The 14,728-nt window shown below is 40.5% G+C and overlaps 1 protein-coding gene across 1 annotated transcript in view; it reads left to right on the top strand.

The window, feature by feature from the left end:
• LOC129742615 (small conductance calcium-activated potassium channel protein-like) overlaps positions 1–9,846 on the top strand; it is a 466,288-nt gene extending 456,442 nt beyond the window's left edge. Inside the window, exon 5 of the mRNA XM_055734542.1 lies at positions 9,745–9,846. Coding sequence (XP_055590517.1) covers positions 9,745–9,846 — 102 coding nt within the window. The remainder of the gene's footprint in view (positions 1–9,744) is intronic.
• The last annotated feature ends 4,882 nt before the right edge of the window (positions 9,847–14,728 follow it).

Raw genomic sequence — 14,728 nt, 5'->3', positions numbered from 1 at the left:
TTTCTCCGTTCTCCGTTTTTCTCGGTAGAGAATGGCATCTCTGAGAGTCGGTCGGGTCGAAGAATTTATTTATTTACTAGCAGACCCGGTAAACTTCGTCTTACCATGTCCATTTTCGCTCTTTCGTAAACATGTCCTAGTTTTTTTACATATCCTTCCTTTCCGTTTACTCGAATTGTCCCTCTTAATTCTATCGGAATCAAACCTAAGAATTTTAACTAAATTCTACGGGTCTTCACATAAATAATCAAAGAAATACATACTTTCAATCAATCTTACATGCATCTTACATCTATATGAATACTTTTCATTTACTTTTCTGGGATTCGGATGCTTTGAATATTGCCGAATGGTATCAGGTATCAGCTTTCCGTTGCAAAAACATTTTTTCAACACTCAACGTAACCACTCTTTGTAAGTTGTTCCATAAATAACAACATATAAACTGATAATATCTCTGTTTCATTTATTGAATACCATTTAGTTGATTTACTCCGCTTTGCTCGAGTTTACTTTAAGGTTGAAATCGAATTCAAAAGTTTCTCATTAATTGGAATTAATTGCATTAAAAATTTATGGAAAAAGTATTTGCCCAATATTCTGTCTAACGCAGCACTTTCAGCTCCCGAGTAGCTTCGGATCGTATATTTTTTAGAACCGAAGAAATAAAAAACATTAGGGAAGGTTTTTTACTAACCATTTTCAAGCAGCTTTTTGTTCACTATCCTTACCCTTGGAAGAATTGGTTATTAAATAATATCCATATTTTCATCAAAATCATGTCCAAAATAAAAAGTTCGACGTTTTTTAATTTGTTCGAGCAAAACATGCAAATTAAATTCCATTGAACACTAACCCAATTAATCAAGAAAATGATTTGTTTAGAAAGGAGCAAAATATCAATCAATCTAAACAGTTTGTTATTCAACCGAATTGCAGCATTTTTATTTTCTTTTTTATCCTTAAGTACAATTCTGCCAATTTGAACCATTGGTTCTAAAGATTCTAACCGAAGCATTGGGGTGTTCTGAACAGTGTTGGAGGTGATCTGCGATTTTATTTAAGATTATGTAATGTTTTCAAAATTCAATAACATTTTAATTGCAATGCAAGAAAAATCAAATAGATCGAAAAGAACTAATCTGTTAAGGCTACGGCGATTTCATGAATTCATGTAAATATACCATAAAATCTCAAAAAACATTTAAGTGTCTTATTTTTATTTCAAATTGTAATATTCAATAAACAAACATCGGGGCAAGAGCGAACGGATATCATCACAGTTCAACTTTCATATTCTTTCAAAACAAAATATCTAAGTATAGATTTGTCTCATTTATTGATGGAAGTGAAATCACATTGCTCTTTTTCAGATGCGTCAGTGTGAAGACTTTAAAATGAGTTTAATACTTGTTCCTGTTTGTCTTTTTTATCAACTTTCAATGATACATCTGCAGTTTATCTCTAGAATAAAATAATGATTGGTACTTCAATTTCACTGAACACTGTTTTATCATAAGACCTACATTTACAAAGACATTGAACAATTATTAATATCCGCTTCGGGATACCCTTTCTGATCATTTTAAAGAAAAACAATCCTTAAAGGTATATGTTTCATGGCTTAAAGGCGCGTTGCCACTTGTTTCACCGTGTGAAATGACAGGAGTTTATATAATTCTCAACATTTTTAGGTCATAATTATAATATTGGTAAAGATAGTTTTAAGCATAGATTAAGAAAACAGTCTAAATCGTATTAAGTTGTCGAAGACCGTAAACTATAAATAAAAATGAAATAATAAATTCTTATCAAAAAATTCTGCTTCTGGAATATCAAAAACAAAAAAAAAAGGTTTTTAAAGTCTTTTCTATGTAGCCGAAATATGTTAAACAAAAACACACTTTTATTTATCTTCAGTTGAGCACATTTGTACATGTTCGAAAAATGTTTCCAGGCGTATTGGATTATTCAATCGTACGTAAATACGTCCGCAAAGAGTCATACCATTTTTTCATATGCATCAGTATCAAATTCATGTTTCTTAGACAAACATTGCTGGTTCAATTAACATGAAATCAAAACAGTTTTAATATTTAAAATCGTTTTAATGGTTTTGATTTGATCTGTAAAATATCAATCTGGGTCACATCTAGGCTTCATTTATTCATATGTGCTGTACAAATAAGCTAGGAATCAAGTGGAAAATAAAACACATCTAGGCTTCATATCGCCGCCACGTGCGTTGAAATTATGTTTGGTTGAGAAATAGGCGCCCAAATATTCCCACTAAGCAGTATGCTATGCCCTGGTTACTATCCTCTCACGACGTTTGCTGGCGACGCCTCTACCATAGAGACGAAAAACAAACAGCCCGCCTGGCGCCCAAAGTAAAGAAAATCTCGAAAAAATCGAAGGCCATGACTTTAATTTGATTCAATTTATTACAAATTTAATGATTACGGACAATTGATGCAACTTTTTGTTGTTTTTATTCGATATAAACCGATTCGCATGCCTACAGAATATTCTAAAAATAATTTCATTTGAATCGTTTGGGTAGTTTCGGAGGAGTAGTACTACAAACACCGTTACAAGAGAATTTTATATAATAGATTTACATAGTATTCCGTCTCACGACATATCTTGACGAACATAATTCCTAAAATTCACTCGGTCCATTGCAACCGTTCTCCAATTTCTCGGGCACCCTACGTTCGCCAGATCACGCTCCACTTGGTCTAACCACGAACAGCTGTTTTGCAGGACAGTCGTCCGGCATTCTCGCAACATGTCCCGCTCAGCGTATCCGGCCAGCCTTCACCACCTTCCGGATACTGGGTTTGCCGTAGAGTCGCGCGAGCTCGTGGTTCATCCTTCGTCTCCACACTCTGTTCTCCTGTACGCCACCAAAGATGATTCTTAACACTCGTCGCATAATACTCCGAGTGTCCGTAGGTCCTCCTCGAGCTATATCCATGTCTCGTGCCTGTAGAGAACAACCGGTCTAATGAGCGTCATATACAGATTACACTTCGTGCGAGGGCTGAGTCTTCTCAACCACAGTTGCTTGTGGAGTCCATATTAGGCACGACTTCCGCTGATAATTCGTCTCCGGATCTTACGGCTGGTGTCATTTTTAGCGGTCACCAGTGAGCTTACTTACTTACTTAATGATCCCGCGCCGATCCTCCGGTGCATAGGGCCGTGGTAAAAGACCTCCACTGTTGACGATCCGGAGCCAGCGTCTTCACCTGGTCCCAGTCAAGATTCTCGTTGACAGTTCGGATTTCAGCGGCTAGGCTTCGCCGCCACGAATTTCTGGGTCTGCCTCTTCTTCGATGACCTTCTGGATTCCAATCTAGCGCCTCTCTGCAAATCTCGTTTTCATCTCTTCGCAGCGTGTGCCCAATCCATCTCCACTTACGTTCCCTAATCTCGATTTCCAGCGCCCTTTGATGACACCGGCGATGTAGTTCCTCATTCGAGATCCAGTTGCCAGGCCACCAAGCGCGGATGATATTCCGCAGGCAGCGGTTTACAAATACTTGCAGTTTTCACGTCGTTACCGCATATGTGCACCAAGTTTCGCACCCGTACAGCAATACGGATTTGACGTTTGAGTTGAAGATTCGGATTTTTGTTCGTAGAGAGATCTGGCGTGACCGCCATATGTTTCGGAGACTCGCAAACGCAAATTGGGCCTTTCTGATCCGTGTTTCGATGTCTTTTCTGGTACCACCATCAGGCGTAATCTGGCTACCAAGATACTGGAAGCACTCCACTTTCTCAACTTGTTGCCCAGCTACCATGAAACTGGAGGGATTTCCTGTGTTGATCTTCATCGACTTGGTCTTTCCGACATTGACTTTGAGACCTGCTGCCTTGGAACTTTCGGTGAGGTCGTCGAGTTTGCTCTGCATATCTGGTTGTGTTTGGGCGAGCAAAACAATATCGTCAGCCAGGTCAAGGTCGTTCAGTTGCTCCATTGTTGAAGGATTCCACGGCAAACCTCGGTTCGGTGCACAGTCAATCGATCCAATCAGAATCTCATCCATTACGGTTAGAAAAAGTAGTGGTGATAGAATACATCCTTGTCTCACTCCAGCAGTTACCGGGATTGGTTCGGACAAGACACCGTCGTGCAAGACCTTGCACGAAAATGCCTCATACTGTGCTTCGATGAGATGGACTAGTTTCTCTGGGACCCCTCGTCGCCTTAGAGCCGCCCAGATGTTGTCATGGTTAAGTCGGTCGAATGCTTTTTCGAAATCAACGAACACCAGCAGAAGAGAGTCCTGGAATTCGTTGATTTGTTCCAGTATGATTCGTAGCGTTGTGATGTGGTCCACACATGATCGTCGAGATCGGAATCCAGCTTGTTGCCGTCGGAGTGTAGCGTCTATTTTCTCCTGGATCCTGTTCAGAATCACTTTGCAGGGTACTTTGAGGGTTGTACAGATCAACGTTATGCCTCGCCAGTTACCGCACTCTGTCAGGTCTCCTTTCTTCGGGACCTTTACAAGGATACCCTGCATCCAGTCGGCCGGGAATGTTGCAGTATCCTAGATGTCAGCGAAAAGACGGTGCAACATTTATGCTGACAGGGCAGGGTCGGCTTTCAGCATTTCAGCAGGGATGCAATCGATCCCAGGTGCTTTGTTGGATTTCATGTTTTTGATTGCCGCTTCTATTTCAGCCAGCGAAGGCGCTTCCGAGTTGACCCCATTTATGCGACTTACTGTTGGCGCTTCGAGCTGCAGATTCTGTTGGCCATCGCTATTCGTGACTCGGAAGAGTTGTTCGAAGTGCTCAGTCCATCGTTTGAGCTGATCTGTTCGATCGGTCAATAACTGACCTGCTCGGTCTTTTAGCGGCATTCTTGCATTAGTCCTTGCACCACTGAGGCGGCGAGAAATGTCATAAAGTAATCGGATATCTCCATTGGCGGCGGCTCTTTCTCCCTCTTCGGCTAGGGAGTTTGTCCAGGCTCTCTTGTCTCGTCTACAAGCTCGTTTAACTGCCTTTTCCAGCTCCGCATATCGTAAGCGGGCGGCTGCTTTGGCTGACCCGGTACATGCCTGCTCAATTCCGACTTTCGCCTTTCTCCGATCATCGACCATCCTCCAAGTTTCATCCGACATCCATTCACTCCTTCTTCCACAAACTTTACCGAGAGTACCATGGCTCGTCGTGATAAAGGCATTCTTGATTCCACACCACTGTTCTTCGACTGTTCCGTCTGTCGGCAGCTCCGAGGCTCGGGATTCTAGCTGTTCAACGTATGCCCTTTTCACCTCTGGATTCTCCAATCGGCGGACGTCGTATCGACACCCGACTTTCTCCTCGCGCCGTTGGACACGTGCAACTCTCAGTCGTATCTCGCCAAGGACGAGGTGATGGTCAGATGCAATGTCTGCGCTTCGCTTGTTGCGGACATCAAGAAGGCTCCTTCTCCATTTTCGGCTGATGCAGATGTGGTCAATTTGATTTTCTGTTCGGCCATCTCGGGATACCCAAGTGACCTTATGTGCTGGTCGATGGGGGAAGAGCGATCCACCGATCACCATGTTGTTGTTGCCACAAAATTCTACAAACAGCTCTCCGTTTTCGCTCATCTGTCCTAGACCATGGCGCCCCATGATGCGCTCAAGGTCCTGATTGTCGGAGCCTATCTTTGCGTTGAAGTCGCCCAAATGGATTTGAATGTCACCAGTGAGCCGAGATAGACAAAGTCTTCGACTATCTCCAGCTCGTCACCGTCGATCGTAACCTTGTTATTACTGGACAAGCGGGTTCGGTCGGTCTCGGGTCGAGGAAGCGACATTCATTTAAGTAACAACCGCTGGATCCGCGACACAAGCGTCCGTCCAGTCCAGTTCGTCCGGGAAAGCTGTGGCTTGAAAAAAAAATCTGCGACACCAAGAACTTCGGGAGGTTCGACGACGAGTGTTGCGTTCAAGGTGGCGTACTCTACCAAGGCCAACCCATTGTGCAGGAACTGCACAATGTTGCATGGTGGACGATGGTGGATAGCCCGGACAAAGACCCTCAAATCCAATTGTTACACGTGGACAAAATGTGCGGACCTTCTCAATGTGCTACGAAACAGCTCCGGCAACAGCCAGAATTTTTGCTTCGATGGAGTATCGGCAAGGATTCTCGGAACCCATGGTGCATCAACAAGTTTTTCCAACAAGTACCAAGAGCGCAGCGCCAACTCTCTTCAGAACCGCTGGTACATCGGCGTCATCAGCAGCAGTTTGAGCTTGGTGAGACCCACCACACAGGTAGAGACGTCAGTTACAACAGTAACGGTGAAATTGCAGAGCCCATGGTCGATCAATGGGAGCAGCGGCATCCGACATCCATTCACTTCTTCTTCCACAAACTTTACCGAGAGTACCATGGCTCGTCGTGATAAAGGCATTCTTGATTCCACACCACTGTTCTTCGACTGTTCCGTCTGTCGGCAATTCCGAGGCTCGGGATTCTAGCTTTTCAACATATGCCCTTTCCACCTCTGGATTCTCCAACCGGCGGACGTCGTATCGACACCCGACTTTCTCCTCGCGCCGTTGGACACGCGCAACTCTCAGTCGTATCTCGCCAAAGACAAGGTGATGGTCAGATGCAATGTCTGCGCTTCGTTTGTTGCGGACATCAAGAAGGCTCTCTCTCCATTTCCGGCTGATGCAGATGTGGTCAATTTGATTTTCTGTTCGGCCATCTCGGGATACTCAAGTGACCTTATGTGCTGGACGATGGGGGAAGAGCGATCCACCGATCACCATGTTGTTGTTGCCACAAATTTCAACAAACAGCTCTCCGTTTTCGCTCATTTGTCCTAGGCCATGGCGCCACATGATGCGTTAAAAAACCTGATTATCGGAGCCAATCTTTGTGTTGAAGTCGCCTAAGTGGATTTGAATGTCACCCTTCGGCATTTTCTAAACCACGCTGTTCACTTGACTGTAAAACTGCTCTTCCTCCTGCAAATCGGCAACGTCAGTTGGCGCATAACACTGGACCATTGTAAGGTTTCTAACCCGTGTTCTGAATCTGGCTACGATTATTCTTTCGTTGATCGGTTCCCTTCTTATAAGGGCCGCATGGGCCTGCGGGCTTAATAGGAAACCAAATCCTCGTTCCCGAGTAGCGTTTTCTCCTCGTATGCCAGAGTAAAGCAGTACTTGCCCAGACTGTGTCTTGTGTTCTCCAGTGTTAGGCCAACGGACTTCGCTTAGTCCCAATATATCTAGCTTGAGGCGGCTAGCTCCTCTAGCAAGTTGAGCCAGCTTATCTGGATGGGCAAGGGTCAAAACATTCTAAGTTCCAATTCTAGTCCCTATCCCGTGATGGGGCTGCCATCTTGGACCTAGCTGGCGGGAGCCGCATTTCATAAATTCAGCCGCTCGCTGTGAGACAGACGCTGTTTGAGCCGCCCCTTTCCTGGAGAACAGAGGCATTCGGCCACCTTCTCAGTCTGCATGCGATCAAAGCATCTGCCGGGTTTGGGTACCCGATCTCCGCTTAGGTTACTCGCAGACGACACCGCGGGGAGGTTGAGATAGGAGTTGTGAATAAGAGGTGATATGACCACTATGGGGTCTCGTGTTGCACATTTTCCACCATTTGTCATCCGGAAAAAACATTGACTTGTCGAAATTTGAACAAACATATATGCTCTTGGCTCAATTTCAACACTTATAAATTTTTTTCTTCTAAGCATCTGCTTTAAGGGGGGGGTAGGGTCTAACATTTTCAAAAAATCGATTTTTTTATTTTTTTATTTTCTTATTGTAAAACATTTCAAGAATGTTGTGTCAAATTTTCAAGTCAATTGAACCAAAACTGTAGAAGTTATAGGCCTTTATCTCCTTCTATCTAATATTGCAAGAAAGCAAGAGCAGAAACTTCAAACGCGTTTTTCTCGAAAGCACATTTTTAAAATCCGTGGACATCGTCATTTGAAAACTACTTATCCGATTCTTTTCAAATTTGGAACATATTCTCTACATATAAAATACCAGACCCCAACGTTTTTCTTTTTTGATTTTTTTTATTTTGGGGAGATTTTACAGGTGAAAAATGGCGGATTTTTAAGTGAAAAATCGTAGTTTTTACTTCAAACAGCCACAAAAATTTCATAAAAATATTTTTAAGTTAAATAAAAACGTTGGGGTCCAGAAAAACATCTATTAAAAATATTTTGCTCTGATTTTTTGACTTCAGATGATTCTGTGCTGAGATACAGTGTCCACCGCAAATCCTGTTTTCTAAAAGGCATCCTCGAATATGCTCCGCCACCGGCTCATTTTACAATATTTTTCTACGAAAAAATTACTAAATGTTCTTTTAAAAATGCTTTGTATAATGCAAAAAATTTGAATACATTTGTTTGAACGATAGCTCCAGAAAAAAAAATGTGAAAATGGTGTTTTTTTCTACCCGTTAGACCCTACCCCCCCCTTAACTATACGTCACATCATTTCAATATTTAATTTTTGTTTCAAGAATTTTCTTCATAAAGTGCACCGCAATGCCATTAAAACTAGTATATAATAAATTAATCAACGGTGACTATTCGTTAAAAAGAATAATAATACCTAGTAACTAAGTATTGTACATTATTTTCAAAAGTTATGTTTTTCAGGATGTAGTGTAAGCTTCTTAGCTTGAGTTGATGGTATCAATCGGAAAGAAAACAGTCTAGTGTATTTAAAAAACTATACAAGAAAGATTGCGAAAGTTTACATTTTAGTCAAGATTTTATATCAAAATCTACTCTAAGGCGATTTTTCCACAATTTTTGTAACAACCAAAGCAACAAAAAAGGGACAAATACTGCAAGTCACGTGACAAGACTCAGAAAATTCCACTTCTTCGTCATGATTCCAGGAAAAGTATGTTCTCATCAACTCTGAAGCCAATCGATCGCAGTTAATTTAAGCTAACATATCTAGGCTGAAAGAGTTACAGGAATCAGTGTTTGGAGGTGCAATTTTACTAGTCACATCACGTGACTTGCAGAGCTAGTCCCATTGGGCACTTATGTAAAATATAACACATCACTTTGCTTACAATTTTGGATACAATAGATCATTTTATATTGCTGATATTTATGCTGAATGATTTTGTTATGTTATTTTGCTTATCAACTGTATTTGTATGAAGATGCTTTGAATATAACAAGTGGCCTGGTTGGATGCATAAATGTCAAATAAATGTGTTTTTCTTGTGGGTTCACAGGCTCTGGTAACGAAAAAATTAGCCTACCTGCTAGTAAAAACTCATCCAGACATAGCCAAGATCGTTGATTTTTTTGAGTGTATAATATGAAAAATTCAACCAACGTTTCCTCTTCTCTGTTTTTTCTCTCTTTTTCTCTTTTGCATCTCTCCTCTACGATCTTAACGACTACCGTAATCACCCTACTACTGCTACCACTGCTCATGTTCTGCGTGATGAAAAACGTTAACAAAAACCTAAATATCTTTCCGACCTACAACGGTATAAATGAATTGTACTCACCATAATAACACCAACTACTAAAACCTTAAAAAATCCAACAACCCGATAAAAAATACGTGACTATTGCTACTGCTCCCTCTTCTACTACCTCGACCGAAAACTTGCGATCGGGATCGAAAAATCGAAATTTCATCGCCCAAATCGAAAATCAAACAATATCAAACAAAAAACCTCCCCCACGCTCACAAGGGTGTGCTACTCTGCCCACAGACTCTGTCGCAAAGTAGGAGAACTCGCCTGAGGAGAGCTTTCACCGAGGCAACGAACGACACTGTCAATTACGCTAGAACGGTATTTGAGACATTCTACTAACAATTAACTACTACTGCCTATATCTATCTCGCTCGTTAGCTTCTTGCTCTACTACTGTTTATTCAATGCAACCAATCGATCTGTCTCTTCAGACTATAGAACAGTTTAACAGAAAAAAATAGCATTCATTCACTGTTCCTACTCTAGAGCTATCCCTATAGTGTTGAAATGTTCTTTTGAGCCTGTTGATAACCCGCTAAACACCCACTCACATTTACTGCCTACTTAGAAGTAAACTCTATCGCTGTACTCTTCTGTATCCCAAGCCAAACTTTCCCATTACCGTAGTTGAGCCGAAGTTCCTGTTAACCGTTTGATCACTCCAGAGCAAAATTCACGTTGAGCGCTGATTGAAGTTAGATTTGTTCAAACACCGTTAACCAAATGTAGCCTTCATAGTAGTGTGCTGTAGATTGTTACATACGAACACTATTCCCTCTAGAAAACAAATAACTTAGGGAGTTATTCATTTCACTAACCCGTTTCACGGCTTGATTACCCTGTTAGAATATCCCTTTTGCTCCCAAATTGGGAAAACCCAAGTCACATCCCTCAAAGATCAACTCTTTCAGCTGATTGTAAAAACTTGTACCTCTGCATTTCCTAGTAAAATGAAACCTTTGCTTTGATCTTCCCACTTGAAAAAAGTAACGTTTCGTTAGCACCGTCGTTGGTCGAAGTAAAAAGTTTTTGACATTTGACCAGCAAATGTGTAGTTCCTCCAAGTTGTGCTTCCGCTTTACGTTTGTGACGTCATAGTAGAAACCCCTTGAAAAGGTTTTTCCACCGATCGCTGAGCATATACCTAGTTACTGTTGATGATATGAACCTAAAGAAAAATGCGCACCATTTCCCCCACTAACCCATCCACACGTGTTACTTAGTTCGATTTTCAGGTGCAATGAACGTTCGTTCAGGTTATGCGAATTGTACTTTCACAACAACAAAAAAAATATTCGCACTGAGCATTGTGTCCTACCAACGAAGCATTGATTGGTTGTTTGAACAGTTTGTTGAATTGAGTATTTTCATTGTATAATGAGCATATTTTTACCTTTAAGCGAGTTCTGAAAGAAATTGTGTATTGGTGATCACAGAACCAGCCCCGAGATTCGTTTGGATGGACGATATACGAGGTAAGTCATTTGAGGAGATATTTTTGATGACGGATATCAACACTGATGACAATAAGATGACATTCAAAAATGGATTAAATCACAATGAAATGCGTACTCACGCGACTATTTTGCAAAATATTACACAATTTTATCCACAATCTCAAATACTTGAACAATTGACTTCTCTATGCATTAATAAACGAGGGGGTACATTTAATAATAAGTTAAATAAAACTATTTTTTTGTTTAATGCTATTGCATTTGTACGAAAAAAAAACATGAGTAACTTTGTTTTATATGATGAAATAAATACCATGTAAGAATAACCGATAAAAAGAGTACCGTAAAATGGGGTCACTTTGATCATCGGGGTAACTTTGACCAACATTAAATTTTTCCACATTATCATCAATAACTCAGTCTATAGGGGAAAAGTTCATATAACGCCCCATGTGGCTAATACGCGCCACTCTTGTTTTGAAGAATCTGAAACATTTTAAGCCTGCAAAATATTACCAATTTGTTTTAAATGCTGTGATTGGTCATGGCAAGTATTAATTTTTCCTTAAAATGCCCCTGTGTCGTGATAATTTCACAATTTAGGTTTTTCTTCATTTCGATCTAAATTTTAAAACACTTTTAATAAGGTGTCACCATGCAGAGAAAAACGAATAAGACAATATTTTATGACACATCGATAGAGGAAAACCTAAACTCTGATTTAATCCTAAAAAATCATACTGAACTCGCTAAGGTATGCTTTTTATGGGTATGTTCTATCACGGCCCATGCGCTCGTTATAACGCGCCAATCGTAGTAGGCTGAAAATAGCATTAATTTTTCAAAAAGGCCAATTTTCATTGAAAATGAACATTAAGTCTAAAACCATATTTTGAGCGTAAATACAGCCCAAAAAACCAATTTTTCATTTTTGGTTAAATTTCTATTAGTCCATTTTGATTTTCTTTTCAGTCAAAGTGTCTGTAAGTATTGGTGTGTTTTCGGTCTTCGGCTGCTCTCGGGTGTGTTCGGCTGCTAGGCGCGTATTGAATACACAGCGGCGCGTATTCGCAACACAGTTTTGTTCTGTGGCTTTGAATATGGTTTTTAAAAATTATGATTTTAAAGAAACTATAGCAATTTGAGTAATGAAAAATCATAGGCATTTGTAGAAAACACTTTTCTTCAACGATTACACCCATTTTTAACACAATTTGTACGTGGAATACATAGAAAATCAGCGACTCGCTTAGGTGGCGCATAATAGGGCATGTTCCCCTAGTTGGAATTGTTGAAAACTGTTTTCTACGTTTGAAAGCCTATCAATTGAGCTTCAAATAGGCGAATTATGGTTTGTATTCGAAAACTTCTATTAGTAATCATGTGATGAAGCTCTACACTACTGGTCACCCTGAGATGATGGTAACGCCGTAAAGTATACTAGCAGGCAAACAATTTATCCACCACTATAATGATGCCAGTTGTTCATTTTTTTGTAATTTGGTTCATCATTATTTTAGCGGAAAAAATTGTAATTAGGGCAAAAGATGAAATAAAAACTCTCTTTGGTTTTCACTGTTCCCGGAACAACAACTTTTCTTATTCCCTATCCGAAATGGTCTGACGCAACATCATGTTATTTCAAAACCTAAAAATATTTTTTTTTCCAAGGCTCGCAATCCTAAAGAAATCGAAGCATTTAGAAGCAAACAAGTTGTTTAAAGTGAAAGAACAACTCATTGTATTTATAAAATAAGGACATTTTTCAAGAGTAAACCCGTATTGTATAAATGGATAGGAACCCTATCAAATGGTTAACTTTGAAGACAAAATTAAAATGGGAATAGTGGGAAGGCCTAGGGCATAGGTCGGCAACCTGCGGCTCGCGAGCCGCATGCGGCTCTTTTGATGTAAAACTGCGGCTCTTTAGGTCACCGTTCTTATGTCCTATATAGTTTTGAATCAAATATTGATAAAATCGTGCAAAAGCGATGTTTTAGTCTTATGACCTGGCACACGGATTTTCATAGGTTCAGAAGAGATTTTTGATACTGCCTCCGCTGTAGGAACATGCCGCAAGGACCAAATGGCAAAATATTACTTTTAAGAAGCCTAATATTACAATTTCTTGCTTTTCACTGTTTTCGAAGCATTAGCATAGAGATCAAGATTTAATTTATCATTTACCATAAATTCAAATAATGTTTTGTCAACATACAACGTAACCCTTATAAACTTTTATATTTTTGAGACTCGCTTTTTTGCTCTCTTTGAAAAGTGATCAGTTGAAACTTCCAAAATCTTATCAGAATTAATCAAACATTTCGAAAAATACTCTCAACTTTATCGCGAAAAAATATAAAAATGTTGGACTTTAGGCTAACAACCTACTGCTCCTGATTTCTTGTATTGTTACGGAAACTGAGAGAAGAAATAACCGAATTGGAACTTTGGCAACGACTTTTAGCATGAAACACAGAAAATCGTTCCAATTTCGTGGTAGGTGGAAAACAGGTTGAGACAGTGGAGTGCTTCCAGTATCTTGGTAGCCAGATTACGCCTGATGGTGGTACCAAGATCAGAAAAGCCCGGATCAGAAAAGCCCGCTTTGCGTTTGCGAGTCTCCGAAACATCTAGCACTCACGCCTGATCTCTCTACGAACTAAGATCCGAATCTTCAACTCAAACGTCAAATCCGTATTGCTGTACGGGTGTGAAACTTGGTGCACATATGCGGTGACGACGCGAAAACTGCAAGTTTTTGTGAATCGCTTGGTGGCCTGGCAACTGGATCTCAAACGTTGAACTTCATCGCCGGTGCCATCAAAAGGCGCTAGAAATCGAGATTCGGGAACGTAGGTAAGTGGAGATGGATTGGGCACACGTTGCGAAGAGATTAAAACGAGATTTGCAGAGAGGCACTAGATTGGAGTCCAGAAGGTCATCGAAGAAGAGGCAGACCCAGAAGCTCGTGGCGGCGTAGTCTAGCCGCTGAAATCCGCACAGTTGACGAGAACCTCGGCTGGCAGCAAGTGAAGACGCTGGCTCCAGATCGCCAGCAGTGGAGATCTTTTATCTCAGCCCTCTGCGTCGGTCAATCGGCGCTGGACCCTTAGGTAGGTTAGGTAGGATAAACCACCAATCCTATCACATTTATTTTAATTGAAGTCGAAAATTTGAATGTATCGGAATATATTGATATACCATCAACATTCCAGATTGCCTGAAAAAATTGGAAGATCGGACCGGTTGACCAGATATCGAAGAAAAAGGCCCGGTTTTCTTTTAAGATTATTAACAATTGGCACGAGATTCCATATTTCATCTGGTTTTACCGAAATTCCAAAACTAGGAATTGAGAATAATAAATAAAAGTTTGACAATTTTTCAAAGTCGAATAAGCATTGAGTATGAACGGAAATTTCAGTTCTGAAAATTTATTTGAAAGATCAATCACAGGCTAAATACTTGTTATTCATCAATAACTGAATTGACCTTTTCACCCCGAAGCAGTTTTTTTTATAGTTCAATTGTAATCAGGGTGGCCAGCGAGTTTCTTTTTTCAAATTCTGAGTTTTATCCATCGAGATTTTATGATCCTCCCAGTTTTGAAATTCGTGAATATGATTATGATTATGGGAAGGATGGCATCGCAGCTGAACTCATCAAAATGGGCCCGGACAGGTTGGCCGATTGCCTACACCGGTTGATAATCCGAATCTGGGACATAGAACAGCTACCGGAGGAGTGGAAGGAGGGGGTAA

The sequence above is a fragment of the Uranotaenia lowii genome, chromosome 2 (assembly GCF_029784155.1).
Source record: "Uranotaenia lowii strain MFRU-FL chromosome 2, ASM2978415v1, whole genome shotgun sequence".
In the NCBI taxonomy this organism is placed as follows: Eukaryota; Metazoa; Arthropoda; class Insecta; order Diptera; family Culicidae; genus Uranotaenia; species Uranotaenia lowii.
The sequence above is the reverse complement of the archived record's forward strand: the minus strand, read 5'-3'. Positions and strand labels throughout refer to the sequence as shown.